Raw genomic sequence first — 24,404 nt, forward strand, 5'->3', positions numbered from 1 at the left:
TTAGCTGTGATTTTGGGTTAGTGGCTCTTCTCCGGGAACTGAACCCCGCTATTAACTGTGGATGGCCTGTGCGTATATGCAGCTGCTCTTGACTAATAGATAACTGTTCTAAGTTGAGTTTCTGTCATCCGGATTCCCTGTGTCAGATTAATAAAACAATTTCTTCTCAAATCTTAAGATTGCTTAAAACATAAAATTTTCTTTTGGAGGGAAATAGTGCGGCAGTGTTAGGGTGTCTCGCATTGACATCAAAGAGCTTTTTCATTTGGTAATGCAGGTTGTAGATTTACTGAAGATTATTCCATGTTCTATACCTCAAGTAGTTATGCCGTCTGCTATACGACCTTGTCTGTTACCTCCTAAATTTTGTCTTATGCATATTCATATTATGTAGTGATGCAGTGCGCTTTCAGTCCAACTAGTCAATGGGAATTAATTTTGGGCCATACCTGTGGATCAAGTCACAAGAAGAGGCTGTTACTAAAGGCACATCATTTTATTATTGTAGTAATGTATTTTAACCAAATCATTGCCATTATATTGCTATAGAAAAAGCAGACAAGTGGGACATCACCAGTAGGTATACAGTTTTTGAGTATAAGAAAAACTGAAGCTGGAGTTTATTTAAAGATATGTGGTAATTAAATTTTATACAAAAAAAAATTAGAAACTAGTACAGTCACTCCCCGGCTTATGATGGGGTTCCATTCTTGAGATGCGTGATAAGCCGGAAAATCTTGAAAAATCCTAAGAAAACCTTACTTTCAATACTTTGGGTGCATTAAAAACTATGTAAACTGCATTTTTATTGCATTTTTTGAGTCATATTTCTTCCATCAGATCGGTGTCGTAAGCGTCGTAAAGCTGGAAATAATTTCTGATGCATGTAATTGAAAAGCGTTGTAACCTCAGAATGCCATAAGTCAGGGACTCCCTGTATACATAATACATATTAACCAAACTGCAAAATTCTTTAGCTTTATTATAAATACCCATTTGAACTAGACAGCACACATTGTCTACATAAAAGCCAAAAGCAAAAATGCATTATACAGTACTACTGGTAAAATAATACAGTTGACCCTCTGTATTCATGGGGATGTTTGCCACAACCCCTTGCGAATACCTAAAATCTGTGAATACTTGAAATGCTTATTCCTAAGTATTTTGATAGTTTTATCACAAAAAATGCTTTTAGTCGCAAAAATATAAAAAGACAGTAATTAGTGAATATTTCTTTATGAAATATACTACTACTAGGCAAATTTTCCACGCATAGTATGCATGTACGTTTCACAGAAAAATCCGTCAATAGGTAAGTGCAAATCTGGGATTGCGAATAGGTGATGGTCAACTGTACCACATGTAACTTGTGGAGAGAGAGATCACCCATGATGCTACTATACGAACAAACTGTTGCACATTGGTATGTCATTTGTCGAATGTTTATGTCAAGCATTCTGTTTTTCAACCGAAATTTTTAAAGAAATTTTGTGTCCTTTGTCATACTAGTATACATTGTCCTGACCGATTGCCTAGTTTATAATTTTACTCAAATATCCTACTGTATCCTACTAGAAAAAAAAAATGCTGGACTGTGGTACCTCATTTGACGAATGTTTATGTCAACCATTCCATTTTTCAACCGAAATTTTCTAAGAAATTTTGTGTCCTTTGTCGTATTAGTATACTCCGACCTGACCAATTGTCTTGTTTATACTTGTACTACTGTATCCTACGAGAAAAACAAAGGCAATAACCCGCATGATCATATTCAACAAGATAAATAAAAGAGTAAAGCATGTGACAAAGTTTAGCATAAGATGAACAAAGTCATATGTTACTACGATGATGCACAGCTGACTTGAGGTGAGAGGAAGGGAATGTTTATGGTAATGAGGAGAGAAGGGGAAGACACAGTAAAAACATTGCTGTATGCACTGCTTTTACAGTAAAAATATTACTGTAAAAACAATTATGTACATGCAATACAATAAAAAATCAAAAGTCCTTCTTGAGTGAGTTGTCAGGACCATGCTTAGTGAGGCGGTAGAGAGGAGAGGGAGGGGATGGTGATGGGTTCTTGGGTGGGGGAAGGGGTTTGCTTCCCACTGACTTCCCAGCTGTAGGGACCGTGCTTGGATGATTTTTCTATTTCGCTACATTTCAGCCATTTGTTTTCACTTACTTTTGTTTTGTGCAAATCACTTCTTTTTGTTATGGTAAAATGTCTATTGAGTGACACTTGCTTTTTATGATTTTTTAGTGCTGTAAAAGGAGCTCTTTACCACATCATGAAACACACTGGTGTCGCATTTAGCTTCTGTGCACCATGGATTGTTTGTTTTAACAATTTCCTTGTGAAAAGTTATTTCATCTCTTTCCTTTTCTTACTTGTATTTGTTGCTTATTACTTATTTGCTTACAAAATCCTCAAGGTTATTGGATTATAATTTTGAATTTGCCATTTTCCAATAGTACATTGATGTGCTGTGGCATAATTAATCTTCTTGTGCTCAATATCAAAGTGTAAAAAATACATCAGCCACCATACATGCATGAAGGATTGTTTTCATATCTGTTGGACGGCTATTTCTAAACACACACACACACTCGCACAATATGAAAGACTATAACATTACCACGTTCCCAGAAATTGTATCAAGATGAAATAGTGTCTAATCAATAAAAAACCCTCATTAAACAAAAACCTAGAAGGTGTTAGAGAAATAAGAACAATGATATAAAGGGAGCAAAAACTCCTACACTAAAGCCTACTAAGTGGCAAGTCAGAAACTATATCTTTGAAAAAGAAAGAAAACATTTAAATGTCTTAACAAAAATGTTTCAATATATCCCAAACAATATTTCAAATTACAAGTTGCTAACAAAGGAACAAGATGTAGCTGGCCCCTCTCCCCCAAAGGGGCAGTATTCTCGCGAAAGAGACGTGACAGGATATACATAAAACAATTGATGAAGAACCTAGGAATAGGTCTGGAACCACATCTGCTGCAAGTTTAGTCTCTCCTAGAGGAAGTGTGAACACTGGAATCATGGAAAGTCTGGAGAAATATGTTAGTGCTCACAGTACTTCTTAGTTTGGATTTGAGAATAGTATATGAAACAACCATATGGGCTTGGGTAAAAAAACTGGTTTGGGAAGGAGGAGAGCAAAGTGAACATCCACTCTCCAAGGTGGTTGAGGAAAGACTGATGCATCACAAGGCTCAAGTGTGGTCTCTTGACTCACTTCCACCTTAACTTATTGGATGCCAGATGCCATAGATTCATTGCATTTATAATTGTTAGTTTTTAACCAGTGTCCAGCTGCTGCCAGATTTACCCTGCTGCTAAGACCTCAGGTTGTTTAGCTATAAAAAATACAAATAGAAAAAATTTGTCATTTTTATTTCTTTACACTCTTAATTTAACTTTAGAACACATTAATAATAGGAAAAATTTTAAAAGAGGGACTTATTGGGCAGGCTGGAACAAATTATCCTGATTCCCTTTACTATTTCTAATGGGGAAATTTGTTTCATGTTTCGAAGAACTCACATTTTGACCAGCCTTCTGGAACAGATTAAGTTCAAAATCCAAGGTACTATTGTACTATTTGTTTTAGATCATGTAAGCCAAATATTTAGCTGAGCATCAGACTCACCATTAAAAAGCATAGCTACAATCAACAGCAAAGAAGGATGAATGTACACTGGAATGTTGTGGTACTCCAAATAAATCTCTAAGGCAATTTCCTGTCTTGCTTTACAGAGAATTGACATAGGAAGTGCAGTAACTACAGTAACTATTTAGGCAAGTGAGTTTTAAAAGCAAAAAGCTTTTCATTGGAAGAGAAACCATTCCCAGATCTAACAAGGTTGTTTTTTAGTCCTCGGCACTAGAATCTCTATTTTATAAAAAAGATTATGCTTATAATACCCATGAATGTAATAGTAGCTTACAAAAAGAACCTATAAAACTTGAAGGTTCATATTTCGCAAAAAAAAAAAAAAAAACAAATGATGTGCTGATGCGGGATTTGGCAGCATTGCATAAGGAAACAAGGCAGTTTTCTTCACCCAGCAATGCTTATGTTTTCTCAGCAGAATAGTAGTCTACAAAATGGTCAGCAGTTGAGGTTATTGACAACTTGCTATAACGTAAATGTGTAATTTATAGTGACTGGTTTAGAAACCTTCAAAATTGCCTTAAAAATCCCTTTGTTCAAAATTTTTTTTCTTTAATCCACTAATTTTATGAAATTTGTATACAGTAGTCCCCCCCGTATTCGCGGGGGATGCGTACCAGACACACACACTCTCTCTCTCTCTCTCTCTCTCTCTCTCTCTCTCTCTCTTGCAAATATTTGGAAACCCTGTAAAAATGCTTAAAACCTCCTATTTTGTTAGTGAAAACAAAAGAAAAACCCACTAAAAATGTTTATACCTGGTTTTTTTAATAGTTTCATCACAAAAAGTGTATTTTATGATGAAATTTATAAAAAAAAGGGAATTGGTGGATATTTCTCTTAGAAAAATACCGCGAATAGGCAAATTTTCCGCGAATAATGAGGGGAAATGTTCCAGAGAGAAATCTGCGATTGTATGAGTCTGCAAATCTGGGGGGTCCATTGTAAATGTTGAAATATGCTAGATACCTCCCCTTTTAGGCATAAAGAAAAGGACAGTGCTCATAAACTAGCCAAAGCTGCAGTGAGTATGATTAGATCAAGTATACCTATTACTATTAGTTATTTGCTGTTATCTTCAAAACATATTTTAGTAAATGGCAGAGATTATGGAACAATTAGGTAATATGACAACTAAACAGATTGAACCAATTGACACCAGTACTATTGACATTTGATGAATAAATCAAATGACCTAGTCCATGAATTCAGATGTGCAAAAAAGCTCTTAAAGTGTAACAATCTGTAATGATTGGCCAACTTTAAACCTACAACAAATACTACCAAGTATTGGAAACTGATATGTATTTGTATTAAATTTGATCCAAATTGTCATTATTTTCAGCTGATATAATTATTAAATTTTAAAAAAGCTGCAATATATGTATTATAAACGATCTAATGCAATCACTTAGAATAAAACCTTTTGGCCAGCCCTGTGAAAATTAAGGTGAACTTAGTGCTCTAGTCAAACTGTTTGTGATAATGAGAATCTAGGCTTATATGCTTGCTTAAAGGATGTAATCTGCAAGGAAGTCCAATAATAATGGCAAGGCAAAGTTGGAGGTGGATGGCTAATGAGTAAAGGACACAGGAAATGGAAAAGAGTGAAAAGGTAGAAAATGACGCAGCTGGGTGTGAATGGATAGAACAACATTAGTCTGTAGGCAGTGACCATACAAAGTATGTATGTGGTATCCACTTACTGATACCAAAACATAAATAGCTGAAGGTAGAAAGTAGCTCAGCCTTGAAATATGAAGCTGTTTAAGCCAGCAGTATGTTTCCTGTAATACAGAGCACTTGTAAACAAGCCAGTTAAATATGTGGCACCTAAATTATGGTCAGTAAGATAGTATATGTCTGTGTTACCTTGAAGGCAGAAGATTGCCTTGCTGATGTACGCAGACCAGTAGATGCGAAGGGACCCCATTCATGCTCAGACTTATCCCCAGTCACTTCAAAAGGGGAGGAATGTCGAAAGAAATGACACTGCCACAGCCACAGACGTTATGACCTGGTCTGCGTGAATCGCTCATTTGCTTCTTGGACGTAGTAGTGATGACCAAGGTACTCTCAAGCAGCGAACTGGAAGCTGTGGCAATTTGTGCTATAATTTGCATCAAATTGAAGAATCATACTAAGAATAAAAAGAGATGTTGGACAAAAGACTGGTTGCTTGAAAGAAAAGTTGTTCTTAAGCGAAGAAATCTTCAGTCTTAACAATAGGATAATTTATAGTGCCAAGCTGGATCCGGTTAAAAAGCAGATGAAAGCAAGTAATCTTGTGATATCTGGCAACGCATGTGTAGCTCGGGTGAAGAGCGGTCAAGGACCACACAGCTACACCAGTGTGTCAGTCTTTTCTTTAGCCGCCTGGGCGAGAGTCGTGTTAACCTCTCTTGGCCTTTTCCCGGTTCCTTGGCTGTTTCGTGAGCATATTGCAACCTCATCTGCCCGTGCACATGATGTAAGCGCTCCTTCTTCTCCAAGGCCTATTCCTTGCTGTAAGGATCTCAAGGCGCCTGTCAAGAGGTCGAAGGTAGTGAGTGCGGAGTTGGTGCAGAAGGAGTGTTTGCCTGCCTCTCTCACTGTTACTTCCAAGAGTTCGACTGGGAGATTCTCCTTCGATCTCGAGTTTTCGGGATTCCCCTCCATCTCATGTTCGTATATGTGCCACACCCATGACCATTCACGGACATGTTAATGAGTCATCTGTTGGGGTAAGTGATGTTCCTTGTGTTAGAGTGGGTTCGTCTCGGAAGCCGACACATGGACCCAGCCCAGACAGGTTCGTTGGGGTTTTGGGCTGTTTGGCTGCTAACCTTTCCGTTAATTTTAGTGGGGAAGGTGCCTTAGAGGAGCCTACACATCCTTCTTGTCATTGGTCTCCGTTGCCGGAGCAGGAGGAGGGAGACATGCAAGAGTTTTTGTCTTCCTTTTCAGAAGTTGTTGATAAAAGAAAAGTGTAATTATTTGAGGATGGGCAAGGATAAATTTAGGGAACTGCTGACATTAATAACACCTTATATCAAGAAATCAGACATTTGTATGAAGCAATCTATATGTGCCGATAGACTGACCGCCACACTGCAGTATTTAGCGATGTGAGGAGTTTTTACGAGGACCCAAAGTTCAGTGTGGTGATATCTCCTTAGAGGATTGTGAAATCGGTAACCGGTAATAAAGTCACAGGAAATTATGATATTTATAGTCTTTTGTTATGTTTTTATGGTAATCCCCAATGGGCTTTTATTAAACATGCCTTTGCAAAGGTAGATAATGGATACATACCGAGTTGAAATTTACCCTTGGGGTTCACTATGAAAGCTTAATGTGACTTTTATTTCCTGTGACATTTTTCCTGTGGCTTTTTTTTTCTGAAACACTTTTTTTCTGGGTTCGGAATATCATCCCGGAAAGCATTTCTAATGTTTATTTTCTTGGTGGTAGTGTTGCGTGTAGCATCTGCATATCTAACCTTTAGCTTGTTTCTTAAAATATCATAAGCAATATTTTCCTAGATTCTGTCTGAATAACATTTGGATTTCATATTCCATAAGCATGTGATTTACATAAAGCAACCCAGTCAGTCCAAAATGATTTAACCCATACTTCTGCCAAAATTAAAGAATTTCCTAAATCGTGTCGCAGACGACACTGACTATTACCGAAATGAAAGTACAGGTCTGTGTCGAAGTAACGTCCATTTATATTCTCGAATAGATATTTATTTCAACCATAATACAAACGTGTTTCACAATGAATGTGCTGTTTATACCTCTTGAACAAGTCGCTATGAATTATCTTTGCAACAGTCTGCCGACTGAAAACTACCCCATTCACTCACTGACATCCAATGCTCCACCCACTTTTCTAAAAGTCTTAAGGCTGAGTCTGAGCGTAATGGGGTCTCTTAAGATATTTTTGGCTGAACTTCTGTATAATGGTTGGAGAATTTTACATTCTGATAATGGGGAACCTGTATTTTTCACTGGTATGTTGGCCACTCCAGAGAAAATTGGTGTACCCAAGGTCTGTAGCATGGAGTAGGAATACCCTGTGTTAAACAGTGTGTGTGGAGGTTAATTAGCCTACTGTGCCACTGTGAAATGATGTCTTGAGAAGTAGCAGGTGACCTCTTAGACGTAGATAGAAAGATGCATATCAGAGGCAATGAAAAGCAATATTCTTGCTAGCAGACAATGTTTGACTTGGTGAATTTGCTTTGGAGATCTACAGTTTTCTAATAAATGAGGCCTATTCTCATTTTATCAAGTCCTTCCTTATAGGTCCAAAGTATGGTTAGTTAAACAAAATAGTAACTAAAATATCTTTGCCTACATATTTTTAATTTAATTTTCTCTGTTCCTGTCTTATATTTTACCCTTAATGACTGTCCCATACTACATAAGTGTGCAGTTTTTTCTTTATTTGGTATTTTTGAAAGTGTTTTCTTAAGTTTTATCTGCTTAGGATCATTAGAATCAGTCACTTTCTGGTACTGCTACCATTAGTTAATGGTTAGGTTTTCACTAGCTTATTTTTCACCCTAAGGATGTGTTGGACACAGCACAGCACATGTCAGTTTTATAATTTTAGTTATGTACTGCATTTGTTTAAGACAATTTTGAAGTTGGATTCTTGCACTTATTTTGCAGACCAAATGACTCATACTGTACAGAACATGGATCTGTAGCAATTTGTTGGCCTTATTTGACCCCTATTTAGGCAATCTGTGTCCAAGTCATTAAAAAAACACACACACACACACAAACACACTGTTCAGCTCATCATCAATTGTGCTACAATTATTTTTCTCAGATGGGATTGGATCCTATTGGGTTTGGTTGCTTTATTGCAGTGTACATTATGAGGGTAGTTTAATCTTCATAAATTTTTTTATCATTTAGCTAAGTACGTATTGTGATTTTTTATGCCGGTAAAATTATATGGTGCATGACAATTTTCTAACTTGCTGTGTAGCATGTTCCAGTCCTCACTCATAATTTTTTTTTTAATACGTAATGCATGAAGGTTTTGTTTTGTTGGTTTTAAGGTTATTAAGGAGTAATGTATATTAACAAAGGTTTTTCCTGTAAATTCTACAATTGTGTCATAAACAGTCTTCATCAACTTATCATAAGCATACATAAGAAGTTGATGGAGTTCAAAAGATGAAAAATGTGAAGAAAAAGTTTGTTGTAAATGCTACTGGAGATGCGGGTCAAGGTGTACTCAAGTGTTATGTATCTGATAGATTTGAAATAAGAATTCATCCATTTGTTTACTTGCAGATACCAATATCAAAGTAGTAATTCCTCCTGCCGCAGGTGAGGCTAGTTCTCCAAATTGCTGTCCTTTTCTTGTCTCACTTTCTCCCTTCACAGCATTTTTAAACAATTTTGTTTGCCCTCTATACAAATTGTAAATTGGTGGCTTAAAGCTTAGTCTAATTGTGGTAATTAATTTTTAATGATTTATAACTATTTAAAGGTTTGTACCAGTTACATTATAATTTCAGTGCTGTGAAAAATAAATAGCTTATGTACACTTGCAAATTGATTCATACAAAGCATGAGACCATCTGTTAAATAATCATAGATTTTTTATTTAAATAATAATATTGTTAGAGAAATTTGGTAGGAAGAATAACATTAACATGCATCAGCTTGAAAAATATTTATGGTTGCTTAAGGAAAACTATATGAAGGTGATAAATGTATTTCAGTATCCCATATATCTACCAAGTTAAGAGCATAAATTACATTTCTCAAAATAATGTTTGTACTATTAATCTGGATTATCTGTAGGCAAAACTTCTTTATTGCCTGTTCTTGTTAAACTGTATGTGTGTTATTTAATATGTTATTTAATAATAATAATAATAGTAAGAGCTTGCAGCAAAAATAAGATAAGGTGGAAGTAACCTGATTCATGATAGCATATTTAGACATCTCTGTTTGAAGATAAGACTAGAGTTAATCTCAAGAGGTCTGAGTTGCATAATCTTTTATTCTGACTGATGTAGTACGTAAGAGTACGTGTATTTCAAGTATGTAAGAGACTTATTGTTTTAATGTTTATGTAACAATAATAATGTTAATCATATGGATCAAATACCTTAATCTCAGACAGAATATTAAATGTTCAATTATGAAAAAGTGGAATAGCTACAAAATGCACAACTTACAGTATATGTACTAGAGTATATTAGACATTGTCAGCAGAGCACATCCATTTAACAACAGACTGCTTTACATTGATTTTAAGATCATTAGGTAAATTGGTGCCACATACACCTTTGTATAAGTGAAGCATGCTGTGAAATAATTAGAATCTTCTTAATGCATGTGTCATGATTAGATTAGAGTACAATGATACCAAGCAGCCAATTAATAGGATGTACTGAAGATTTACATGGATGGTTCTAGTACTTAAGTTAATTTTTTAGAAAGGTGAATAACCTTTTGGATTATGACATGTCAGGTGTCCTTGAGATCATGTATTATTTTATTTATATGACAGATGCGTTAAAATGTATATCTATAATCCTTCTGCATTCCTTGTACATACTTTTGAAGCTTGGGTATGCCTTTGAAAGTACCTTTAAAATTTTTTAAGCAAATTTACTGTTAAGTCTTCAAGTTAATATATATAGAAATTTTGCATTTTGTATATTAGTTTGTGATACGTACATATAGTTTTTGTAATACATATAAATGTTGGGAATAGTACTAATTATTTTACATCATGATATACATATTATATGAGACTGATGCATGTTAGTGATATATACATATCATTCATTAGTTTTGAAGGTGATAAAGTATTGTTTCTGGTATAAATCTTTTCTTCCATTGCAAACAATTATCAAAGTTAATAAGTGCAAACATAATTGGCAGTGTAATGCTGATGTAATTGTGTCGAGGCTCTACAAGATTCATATGTGATTGTACCATTAGGTGGATGTATGCAATTAACACACTTATTCATTGTTTTTTGCACAGTGGATGTCACAAGTGAGATTGCACAGTTGTGGGTTCCATGTACAAGGGGTTTTTAATGCCACAACTAACAAATAGTGCTAATGGCTCTATTACTGAAAATGTTATTTTTCCTCTTTCTGATGTTTTTTTTTTTTTCTTCTTCCTGATCTCATTTTCCTTAACTTGTGATGTTTCAGTGTTAACCCGTAGATTCTCTTGTCTATTTTTGTTATGAAGTCTAGTTGATTCTTACGATAAAGCATAATGGACTAAGACTTTTAACGTGAAGCTTTTAGCTCAATGTGGATAGAAATTAGTAAAATGTTTAGTCTTGTGAAATTAGTCTTTGCAAATCTGGTCATATGATTAACAGCCTTTGTGTAACAAAGGTTATAAAGTAATTACCTAATATTATATAACATAATTATTAATAGTTTTGAAAATATGAAGGTTTGGGGTTTTTAGTCAATTTCTAGTCGTTAACTTTGCTGTAAACATTTGGTAAAGTAACTGTAGTTGCCAAATTACAGAATTTTTGGAGATTGAGTGGTAGTATGCTTTGATGTTTCATGTATTAGAAAACAATGATTGCCTATTTCAAATAAGTGCAGGTTCTATATCATAGGCCCCCTCATTTTTGGACCACCTTGACATGGTGAGGGGGCTCTCAAACCTCTGGAATTTCTTCCCAGGTTTGAACCCAAGAGTCCCATATAATATCAAATATTTTCAGGTTAATATTTGTGGACTTTTTCATTTTTGTCAAAATTTTCCAAATCAAATAAATAAGAAAACATATCATGGCTTAATGTGGAGTTAAATCTGAAGCTAAATAGTGACAACTGTCGTAGATCCATCATCTACCTGACAGTGTTTGGACCTGTTTTTCAGGCGGAACTATTCTGTGGAGCTGGACCACGGATTCCAAGGGGAGCCTGGTTCTAGGAATAGAACTCTGCATTTTGTCCGGTTTGCCCATAATGTGATTAGGATGGGGGATAATGTGATTAGGATGGGGATAATTGTATTATCATAATACTCTTAGTCCTAGCAAGCGGGTTCTGCTTACACTTGGGCCACACTAATCATGTTATGCCATCCCATTTTTGGGGTAGGGTAGGGATACGGACATTTGAGAGTCATTTCTCACTTGTGCCATCGGTGGAAAATTTAACTTCGCAAAATGCCAATGATATCTTTTCAAGGTTTATTTATTTATTCGTATTTTTTTTCTCCAAAATTTTATGAATACTGAACTTGATGATTTGAGTACCCCTGGGCCCCATGGTGGAAAAACTCTGGCACAGTTGATGAATATTGGCACATCACTCCCGAATCTCCTTGGCACAGCCCCAAGCAATGAAAATGCTACAAAGGAACACCCTGTTCCAGGTAAAATAACAAAGCCAGAATACTAATCAGGGTGCATAAAAAGTAAAAAAAGAAACAAACAAAAATCAATTAGTTAACTCCGGTATCATAACAATGGAACCACAATAATTCTGAATTAGAGACAAGTTATCCTCCCATCAATACAGAAAAATATAACAATCCTAATTGACGAGCAATGTATGTAAAACAAGGACCGAAAAGAAAAAAAATTACCAACTTATCCCTTATTGGTACATTTTGATTACCTCTTTGGACCAGATATCAAGATTTCTACTCCTCAAAACTGTCACAAAATCTTAGCAGCGATACTAGAAAACAAATTACTCAACATTATATATCCAACACAGGACATGGAATGTAGACACATCCAAGACAATGACTAGCTAATCCAAGTGGCCAACAAAATTACTAGCCACGAAACATTTGAATTGTGTACATACAGGGTACAGTCATCCTACCCAACAACAAACAAGAACTTCCTTCAAAACAACTACTACTAGTCTCCTTAAAATTGAGATCTAACAATATTCACGATCTAGAAATATTCTCAATTCCAAGCAGGAAAGACAAGAATAAAAATATCAACATTGCCAAAATAAAATTTATAGGCCAAGACTTCCCATTTAAAATAAAAATTCTCGGGCAAAATAGAGAAATTTGTCCTTTCATTCCAAAACCACTACAATGTACATAGTGCTCAAGTTATGGACACACAACAAATGCCATAATAAGGCAATATGTACTGTATGCACATCAGATAACCATACCAATTATTGGAACTGTAACCACCCAAAATGTATTAATTGTGGGCTAGCCCATCACGCGAAATCTAAAGAATGCTCATTTTACCAATGCAACACAGAAATTCAATTGTTAATAAATAGGACAGGAATGTCAGTTATGGAAACCAGACTTGAGCTAAAAGTAGGAGGAGTTAATAATACATCCAAAAGCCCCACTTTTTCAAATGTAACTAAAAAGCAAGACATCAATCGGCACAACAATAAACCAGATAATATAAACATAGAAACTAATTCTCATGCCAATAATACTAAAGCCCAAATTAAGCGTAATATTATACCCACCAATATCACTACTAACATTACAAATTCAGATGTCCTTGAAAAAGAATTGCCAGTAGAAGAGGAATCAAGTACTATAACAGTAATAACCTAACTGACAAGAAAAGAATACTTGAATGAACTATACCTAAGGGAAAAAAATTGAATATTGATAATCACAATCAGTTTAAAGAAACACCAGCTACAGCAGAAGACCATTTTAAAAAAAGACCGTATTAACCTCACCACAAGTGGAAATACACAATTATGCTCGGTCCTAATCATACAACCAACATTTGGACAGTAAAGAATCAGTTGATCACTCATTACAATTCCAAAAGGGCATTACTAATGATAGCATTCCCTTATATAATACTAATGAAAATCATACCATTAAACCAGACCAAAATACAGCTATCACACCCCAACCCTGCACAAGACCCAAATATTCCTTTAATAACAATAAAGCAATTAACTCCTCAAACCAGCATTCCTTATCACTACAGAAAAGGACCAATAGAATTAGAAGATCAAATACATCTGAAGTAGCTAACAACACCAAACATGGTTTGTGTTGTGGTTGTAATGAGTGCTTCATAGGTATTTTTAATCAGCTAACCACCAAGACAGAGAACACAATACAAAATTGTATAGACAATTTTATTAAATTAAGAAAATGCCCTTTAACACACCAACATGAGAATGAATTATGTTATGAATCCCTAAAATACAAAAAGGAAATTATAAAATAAAAAAAGACAATATTTAATTATGAAAAACAAACAACTGCTGAATCTCATAACCAACATATAAATACAACAATTAAAAAACCACAGATCAATTCATCATATATAAATTTCTAGGCAAAGTAAAATTGGTAATCAATTTACTGAATTTATCATCAATTCCTCCAAATAATGGAATATAAAATTATTCAGTGGAACATAAATGCCCTCTTAACCCGACTACGTTTGGGTGAATTACAAAGAATCCTACGAGACCACAACCCCAGATGTATATGCCTACAACACATAGGATCTAACCCCACAAACATTCAACAATACAAAATTGCTTGTTATTCACCAACTGATGGTGGAAAACTAGACACAGCAATACGTATATGAACTTGTAAACATACCATCACAATCAGATAACTGCTATCAAATATAAATGCCAGATGAAAATATGATCACAATTTGTAACTTATACAACCAAGTTTTTAATTCAAATTTCAGCAATCTACCAGCATTAATTGATAGTCTACATGAACCTCTATTTATGGTAGAAGATTTTAATGCTCATAGTCCCCTTTGGGATAACAATCACCCTGCTGACGCACCAGGAACAAACCGAGAAATACGTATCAAAGGATGACCTATGCTGCCTAAATGAAAGTGATATGCCAACTTCTCCAATACCCACAAAACCTTTTCTTCAGTAGATATCTCGCTGTGCTCGGTCAACTTACCTGAAAGACTTTAGTGGAATGTCCTGGATGACTTTACACCAGTGACCACTTCCCCATAATCCTTAATTATTTAAATAATAGTTTAATATTGCCTCCTGTGAAATATAATATCCAAAAGGCAGATCGGGACATTTATAATCAATGTACCAGAAATATACCACCATTTCTGCATAACCAAAACCACAATACATGTTAATTCTTTATGGATTTCATAATAAATGCTGCTGATAGAAGCATACCTAAAGCAAGGCTACCCCAAATAGATCCCCAGTCCCATGGTGGACTCCCTTATCACCTTTAAGTAAAACCAAACTCATATTAAGTCAAAATCTTAGCAGACTTAAGACACGGCTCAAAGCCCTTAACATATTGCCCAACTATACAAAATTCTAAACAAGATAGTAGTAATCAACATAACAATAAATCATAGTAAACCATTATATAATAAATGTAATGCCAAATTCCAAAACTTGTAATATCTGAGAAAATCATCATGGAAAAATTATGTATCCAGCTTGTCAACAAATACATCTATGAAAGATATATGGCAAAAAATAAGGAAAATTAATGGAAAATATATAAGACACCCAAGAAATGCAGTAAACCAAAATGGAAAACTGTATCATGACCCTTATGAAATTTCAAATAGGGAAACACTTTGAAAACATAAGTGCCTACTCCAATCTAAATGAGCATTTTCAAAATATGAGAACACAAGGGAAAAATACTATATTTAATTTTGAAACTATTGAAGATCTAGAATATAATTATGCATTTAAGATGGATGAATTAAGCAATGCTCTAGATTCATGTCATCCATCAGCCCCTGGCCATGACAGAATATCACTTGAAATGATACAAAGACTAGCTCCCATTGCCAAATCATATCTATTAAAATTCTATAATACCATCCGGATGAAACGTGTTTTGCCAGGTAAATGGAAACATGATATCGTTGTCCCAATAAACAAACCAGGAAAAGATTCAAGTAGTCCATCCAATTATAGACCTATATCTTTGACAAGCTGTCTATGTAAAATACTAGAAAAAATGGTTAATTCACGACTAACATATATCATAACAAAAAACTCAATTCTGACACCAATGCAATCAAGATTAATAGCTGGTCAGTCAACCCTTGATCTACTAACCTGTCTAGAGGATCATATCAAAAAAGGATTTCATTAGAAAAAATTAACATAGGCCCTATTTTTTAAGCATATCATATAACATGGAGAGAGAATATCATGCAAAAACTTCACTCTGAAGGTATAAGAGGCCATTAGAAGAAGGAATCCCCCAAGGAAGTGTCTTAAGCTGCATTACTCTTATTTGCTTTAGAAATCAATGACATTACCATAAATTTACCAGAGGTAAAAACCGCTTTTATGTTGATGATTTTACCATATATTATACAAGTAACACACTATAACATCCCCAAAGAATTCTCAATACAGCCATCACAGATATTACCAACTGGGCAAATTCAGTAGGATTCCAATTTTCACTAAATAAAACAATTGCAATTATTTTCTATAAAGATAAATTATGGTTAAAACACCAAACAATTAAGCTATATTGTTATAATACCAAAGTTAAATTCTGCCCAAATATTAAATACCTTGGAATGGTGTTTGATCAACTCCTGAACTGGAAAGCACACCTCAAATATATTAAAGCAAACGGCATAAAAGCCCTTGACATATTGAAAAAACTATCACATACCAAATGGGGAAGTGGATGTAACATCATGCTTATGTTATACAATGCAACAGTACTATCTATAATAGATTATTGTTGACCAATATATTTATCTGCCTCAGAAACTACATTAAAAACACTAGATGTATTACGTCATGAAGGAATACATTTGTGCACGGGAGCATTTCAATCATCCCCTATAAATTCCTTGTTAGTAGAAGCTGGTATATTAATCCTAAAACATCTCCACAACTTAATAGCTATGTGTAGGGGACTTTCCCTTCCAGCAGGAACACCTCCCACTGCTACTTGTTTTCTGAATTATAATCAAAGATTAGAAAACCATAGTGCTAGCTATTTCCCACAAAGAACCAGATATTTAATGAATTCACTTATTACACCAATTTTCCACCCAACAATAGAATCCCCACCTCCCTGGACTTTGAAAAGAGTGAAAATATGTACTGCTCTATCATATCTTCTTAAAAGAAATATGACAAGCACAGAGATATAGTACCAACATGCTTTAGAACATTGAAGAAAAGGAGATCAACTTATGATCTATACAGATGGATCAAAAAACAACACTGGAGTAGGAGCTTCAGCATTCCTTAAAGATAAATTATCATCAGTATGCACTGCTGAACTCTCAGCCATACAAATAGCACTAGACATAATATCTGAGAAGAGACCAATTTTCACCATAATTTCAGTGACTTATGAAGTGCTTATTGATGCCATAGACAAGTACTAGTCTCCAAATTACCTTGTTTAAGAAATCCAAATAAAAATACAACTTATAATCAGGACTATTAATAAAAATATGTTGGATTCCAACACATGGGAATTGAAGCAAAAAAAAAACATACAGCTGCCAAATTAGCTTGCACTATTCCATCAACAATGACACATGCCCCAGTATCAGACTGGATAACCTCTATTAAGCCTTTAATATATCAAGACTGGCAAACAGATTGGACATCAGTGCCAACTACAAACAAACTGAGATATATATGAAAAAGTTCATTCATGGATGTTATTATCTCAAAAAGAAACGGCTAAAGAAGTTGTATTAACAAGATTATACAGGCCATACTAGATTTTCACATGGCCATTTGATGTCAAATCCATATCCAAACCCAATGAAATGTAGTGCATGCCAGACATCAATGACAGTCTAACACTTATATTGATTGTCCAATTTGGAACCGTTAAAGAAACTTATATTTTCAAAACTCAACATTAACCCTCTCGTGATCTGATGACACGTTGTCCAATTTGGAACCGTTAAAGAAACTTATATTTTCAAAACTCAACATTAACCCTCTCGTGATCTGATGACACGTAGCACATCAATAAATTTTTTTCTGTAAGTGCACAGATGACTCGCCAGGCATGTCATATGTAAATTATTTTTGGAAAAAAAAAAAAAAAAAAAGCATTGATAGAAAACGTAGTTGATGCCAATGGGTCGACAGATGAAGAATCTGGAAGAAAACGCAAACCCGACCCCACTAGCTTGCTTAGTTATGATACAAAGCATCTACTACGTAAGTACAGTGGTCCCCCCCGTATTCTCAGGGATGCATACCAGACCCCCCCACGAATAGTTGGAACCTCCTATAAAAATGTTGAAAACGGCCTATTTTGTTAGTTAAAACTCAAGAAAAATCCACTAAAAATTTTTATACTTGTTTTTTTTAATAGTTTTATCATAAAAAGTGCATTTTATGATGAAATTGATAAAAACCAGGAATTTCTGGATATTTCTCATAGGAAAATACTGCAAATAATTCGGGGAAAATAATTCAGGTTGCTAAAGGGTGTATCTACTGTAAACCGAGATACGCCCGGGCCGCCGAGAACAATTTTAAAGCTCGCACTCCGCCAACTCAGTAGACTCGCCACCATCCTCCCGCTCTCCCATTGGTTCCTGATGCTAGTCACCGCCATAAGATCCTGCTCTCCTATTGGTCAGTATCTGTCCCATCATGCACCTACGTAAAGGCGTTCATCGACCATTTCGTCGCAGCACCGTTATCACACACACCAAGAATTCATTCGTTCACATAATTTTGTTTGTTAACGTAAATTCATGCTAGTGATTTCACTTTCTTTGTATACTGTAAGTTACTTTTTCGTGTTGTGTGTGAACTTAATTCCTTACGTTATTAGCCATGGGTCCCAAGAATGTTGCTTAATTTCATGGAAAGAAGAGGATGCTTTCTATGGAGACAAAGAAGGAGATAATTAAAAAGTATGAAGCTGGCATGCGGTTGAGTGTGGTCGCCAAGGAATACAGCTGAAATCCGTTGACGATAGGCACCATCCTTAAGCAGAAAGAAGGCATCAAAGCAGCTACACCTTCCATGGGAGTGACTTTTTTTTTCCAACAAGAGGAGCCATATGCATGATGAGATGGAGAGAAAGGCTGCTTCTCGTATGGATTAAGGACAAGAAATTGCTGGCGATACGATAACCGAGATGGCAATATGCCAGAAAGCCAGCGCTATTTTCGGTGATCTGAGTGCTCAGGAGAAGGGACATCGAAGGCAACCCCAGACTTCAAGGCTTCTCGGAGTTGGTTTGATAAATTTCGTAAACGGACTGGCATCCATTCAGTGATGCAGCCCCTACTTTTGTATTATTCCGAGACTCCTCGAGCCTTCAAGGCCCACAAAGTGCTAAAGGAGAAGCTTCCGGTGATGTGGAGGGCTAATGCGAAAGCCTGGGTAATGAGACTTTTGTTCACTGAGTGGGTAAATGTGTTTCGGCCCGACAGTGAAGAAATTCTTGGAAGAGAAGCGCCACCCTCTGAAATGTCTGCTGTTGTTGGACAATGCCCCTGCTCACCCTCCTGGCCTCGAGGAAGATATCCTAGCGGAGTATTCTTTTATCAAGGTTCTTTATCTTCCACCTAACACCAGCCCATGGACCAGCAAGTGATATTGAACTTCAAGAAGCTGTATACAAAACATCTTTTCAAGAGATGTTTCGACATCACCGATACCACAAACCTCACCCTGCGGGAATTTTGGAAGGAGCATTTCAATATTGTGATATGCATCTGACTCATCGATCAAGCTTGGCAGGAGGTTGTGAGGCGAACCTTGAATTCTTCGTGGAGGAAACTCTGGCCTGATGCCGTATCCGCCTGAGACTCCGAGGGATTCAACGTGGGCGAAGCTGATGCAGATTTAGAAACAGTTGACGATCCTGAAACTGTTTTGCAACCAGGTCTTGACGAGATTGATGCACTCGGCAAGTGCATGGGGCTGGTCATCGACGAGGACGACATCAATGACCTTCTCGAAGAGCACCAAGAGGAGCTTACGACGGATGACCTGAGGAGTTGGAGGCCATGCAACATAACGTGGTTCAAGAAGAGTTCTCTAGCAGCGGCGAGGAGGGGGAGGAGGAGGACCCTATGACAACGGCAGAAATTAAGGATGCTCTAGCTGCTTTTCATAAAGTGCAAACATGATAATTATTTTTTAAAGAGGCCTTTAGTAGTAAGCAAACAGGAAGGTCAAGTGATACGAAAAAACAGAAAAATGGAGGTGTTGAAGAAATTGAAATTTGTTAAAAAATATAAAGTAAAAAAGTAAAAAAAAAAAAAAAAAAAAAAAAAAAAAAAAAAAGAAAAATCAGAAAAGGCAAAAAAAGAAAAAAATGTTTATTTTGTTTTTCATAAAGTTAAGTGTTAATGTTTTCTGCCATTTTTAATGTGTTTTGTAAAGTTAAGTGTTCATGTTTTCTGCCATATGTCCTCCTCCTCTGTTGCCACTTTTGGACATCACCTCACTCGAAAGGTAAGGGTCCACATTTTACTACATACGTACGTACATGTACATACAGTATTTCTTGTACCCTGTACACTAATACAGGCAGTCCCCGGGTTACCACGGGTTCGGCTTACGACGTTCTGAGGTTAAGGCGCTTTTCAATTATATTCATCAGAAATTATTTCTGGGGTTACGACACATGTTCCAGGGTTACGACACCCACAACACTGATCTCCCAGAAGAAATAAGACACCAAAAATGCAAAATAATCAATAAGAATGCAGTTTATGTAGTTTTTAATGCACCCAAAGCATTAAAAGTAAGGTTTTCTTAGGATTTTTTACGACGATTTTCGGCTTACGACGCGTCTCAAGAAAAGAACCCCTTTCGTAACTCAGGGACTGCTTGTACATTTTATTTATAGGTACAGTATAGGTTATATTAGGTATTGAATGGTCCAAATTATTGTATTTTATTGTTTATTGGTCAGTTTAGCTATTATAGAATTTACTGTCGTGTTTTTGTAGGGCTTGGAATGAATTGGGCAATTTACATGTAAAACATAGTTCTAGATACGAAAAAATCAGGTTACGAAGGCTGCATTGGAGCAGATTACTTTCGTAACCTGAGGCATTACTGTATTATATTTTTCATGATTATTTCTAAAAAATATCTATGATTTTTCTTAATTTAACATTCATCACATTGTTTTTATTATTTCTACGCCTCATAAAGATGTTCTGATTGCTTTCGGAAATAATTCAATCATTTGCCGACATAATACACTAACCATAAGCGTATATCAGTTATATTTTGGATGTACCAAATTTTACCAAAAAAAAGTTTTCCATGCGCATGTTCTTTTCAGCCGGAGGGAAAAGTTGTGTACTTTACACCCTTATATTTTTGGCCTTTGTGCAAGAGGGTTAAAAGACATTCTTGCTGAAGGCAAAGATTTCTTATTTAATAGGATCATGATGTTCCTAAGTAAAACCAGTTTCCTAAACAGTCTATCCGCCCTCCTTTCCACCCTCCCCCGGTTTAATTCCTGAAAACCAGCCCAAGAAGAGCCATTGTTAGGCTCAGAGGCCTAGATAAACTAATCCTTTATAGTAATTATAGTATTCTATAGGTGTCATAGGAAATTGAGGTGCACTCCAGTAGCATTTCATAATTTTTCCTTATACAAACTACAGTACTATAGTAAAATATAATGGAGGTTAAACTTGGGGAAGTCCTTTAGTGAATTGGAAATTTCATTGTTTGAAAATTCTTTCCACTATTTTTTTAACATAATTTTGATTGATTTAGTGGTTTTTTAGTATTTAATTGTATTTATATTCTAATGCATTAAAAAGAATAGGTTTTTTTAAATGAATTTGTAGGCCCTGAAACAAATAAGTAAAAAAAAAAAAAAAAAAAAAAAAATCGGTCAACTTGCAGTGGATAGTATATTGACTAAGCTTTGAAAATTGAGTGAGTTATTTCTAGTTAACTTTATTTAGTTACAGACAAAAACAACCCAAACATTGCCATATTAAATAATTTGCAACAGGTAATGTAGTGGTCGTTTCTGCTGTAATTACAAGTATAAAAACTTGATGGTAGAACTCTTAAGAGATGTGCAGCCTGCCATTCCTAAATAAAAAGCATCTTGTTCACAAAAGCATTAAATCTGGAGTTTAGATTTAGTGTTATCAAATAAAACAGATTGTGCAATTTCTTTGAATATGCTGATAACTTCACTGTTGTTGATTGTGATATCCTTTTCAACTGCTAGCAACAAAAGATCAGATAACCTCTCCTCACTGGACAGGCTGCGTAGCTTTGTCTTCACCAGCTTGAGTTTGGAGAAGGTCCTTTCCACTGTTGCAGTTGTGACAGGTAGAGTAGCATAAATATAAATTGTTAAGAGTTCAAGCATAAGTGGCAATATCTCCTGGACATTGTTTTCTTTCATCAGGTTGAGCATTGTAGCTGCAGTGTTCTGTGGCAGGCAAGGAAATGAGGAATAGAAGATCTTTAATTCCAACCGTAGCTTGTCTACTACTTCTAACTCATAAAACTGGCATAATTTTTGCAATGACTTGAATGCTTCTTCATTCACAGGTTCTTTCCAGTTATCTTGGACTGTCATACAATGAAAGGCATTTAGGATACCCCATGTTGTGTTGTCTCCACCTTTAAATCTTTTTAGCTCTTGTGATATTGTATCTAAAAACACATAAAATACTCTCACACGGTAGTACTCATCCAAGGATTGATATTCCTGGTCCTCAGTAGCAGATGTAGCACTATACTTGTATCTTTCAGGCATTTTTCTTCTTCTGCCTTGTCCAGGAATCCCAGAGGGGAGGTCGATGGCCATGGATTCAGCTCTCTCTCTAACATTTGTAAAAATCTCCTGAAAACGAAAATGAGAAATTAACAGATTTTTTCACTATCCAGTTGGGTATTGTTAATTTAAAAATCAAAAACTAAATATCACATGCAGCTCAAGAACTGAATTGGACACATTATGCAAAAAATGAAATGAAACACAAGCTGTATGTGTCTCATTCAGTAGGTTAATGGCCACCTACAATGAATCATACTGGTACCTGTACCGTTCAGCATTCCAGTCCATATTACTGTGGCCCCGCTCCTATTTTCCTCTCCAAATCTATTAATTTGCTAGACTCACTTGGTCCACTGTCTCTCTCCCTCTTTTTGTTATTACACTTTTTATAGCTAAAAAAGGAGTCAAAGTCTTAATGCAGAGGCAATACCAGTTAAAATAACTAGGAAAGCTTACCTGGCCTGTTGTCAGTCTAGCTCAGCTGAGCTTGCCTTGGGCTTAGTGTTACCAGACAGCGAGACATATAGTCAGCTGATCTTGGGTGACCCAGTGTTGCCAAAATATAATACCCATTTTTACAAGCTCCTGTTTATTATTATTTTATTATTATTATTATATAATAATATAATAATATAATATAATAATAATAATAATGATATCATCATCATCATCATCATCATCATTGACACAGATAGGCGGCGGGCCTATAATACATCCCTCTCAAAAGGGCACTTTTAATACAGTAGCAAAAGAGGCAGGTGCTTGGGCACCCATAGCACCCCCCTCTACACATCATTGTAAATAAATATATCATAATATATATATATATATATATATATATATATATATATATATATATATACTAAATATATAAATGTTTATTTTTGTGTGTGTGCCACATATGCTTTGAAATGCATTGAGCAATTTCAACCAAACTTGGTATACATTCGACTTACCATATGGAAAAGAATACTATGGGGGTAATACATCACTGGCATCGGAGGGGATGTGGAAAGGGGCAAAACTTTAAAATAACTGAAAACTAAAGATATTACTACTAGTGTCTAATCCATAGCTTTGGAGGCTGTTGAGATGAAAAGTGATACTCCTTTGCCCTTTTATTTTATGTTCTGCCCAATAGGAAGTGGGTGGTGAGGAGTAGGAAGGGGGCATCATGTAAAAAATAGAAAATGACATATTATTGCCTAGTGATGTCATTGATTTTTTTCAACTCCAAAACAAATAAACTTGAGATTAAAGTTCTAAATTTCCCAAAGAGAATTTTCATTATTAGTTGTAGAATGTGGTAAAATTTTGAAGCAAATGCCTTCAGTCATAAGTTAGAAAGTCATTTAATGTAAAATGGATCCTTATGACATTGGCATTCTCTTTAGAATTAAGCGTTTTTCACTATCAGACAACTGTAATGCAGCTCTTAATTAATGTTAGTTAGTTATAGTAAGTTACCCCCCCCCCCATATTCGCGGGGATGCAAACCAGATTTCCCGTGAATAGTTAAAAAAAAAAACACGGATACTTAGAACCCCCTCTAAAAATGCTTATAACTGCCTATCTTGAAAGTTCAAATACCAAATGTATTCCTTAAATAACATCCTACTTTAAATATACCTTAAATTACTATCCTATTAGTGAATTAATCTTTGAGATTATATTATTGATATAATTTCAAAGTCATCTGAAACATTTTACCATTTAAAAACACACACACACACAATCATATTTCTGACCAGAGAGAGAGAGAGGGGTAAATCATTTATTTATCATATATTACACATGAGAGAGACCTGGTCCAGGATCATACTTGAACTCAAAATAATTGGATTTCAATGTAAAATTTTGAGTAAATTTTGCATCTTGATCTCAAGCAAAAAACCATAATCCGACCCAATGAATCATATGATTTTTATACTAAACAAAAGTGGTTTGGTCAGTCGCCACTAGTTGGTGTTGTTCCCATG

The 24,404-nt window shown here is 35.4% G+C and overlaps 1 protein-coding gene across 10 annotated transcripts in view; it reads left to right on the forward strand.

Moving 5' to 3' along the window:
- The window catches only part of LOC135223610 (dynamin-like), a 348,582-nt gene that overhangs the window by 155,327 nt on the left and 168,851 nt on the right, over nt 1-24,404 (forward strand). For 7 of the 10 annotated variants that reach the window (XM_064262207.1, XM_064262202.1, XM_064262204.1 and 4 more), the window contains exon 9: nt 8,989-9,024. The exons of the other annotated variants lie outside the window; for them this stretch is intronic. In XM_064262207.1, coding sequence (XP_064118277.1) covers nt 8,989-9,024 — 36 coding nt within the window. The remainder of the gene's footprint in view (nt 1-8,988; nt 9,025-24,404) is intronic. 10 annotated transcript variants of the gene reach the window in all.

Source organism: Macrobrachium nipponense, chromosome 10, assembly GCF_015104395.2.
Source record: "Macrobrachium nipponense isolate FS-2020 chromosome 10, ASM1510439v2, whole genome shotgun sequence".
Taxonomy (NCBI): Eukaryota; Metazoa; Arthropoda; class Malacostraca; order Decapoda; family Palaemonidae; genus Macrobrachium; species Macrobrachium nipponense.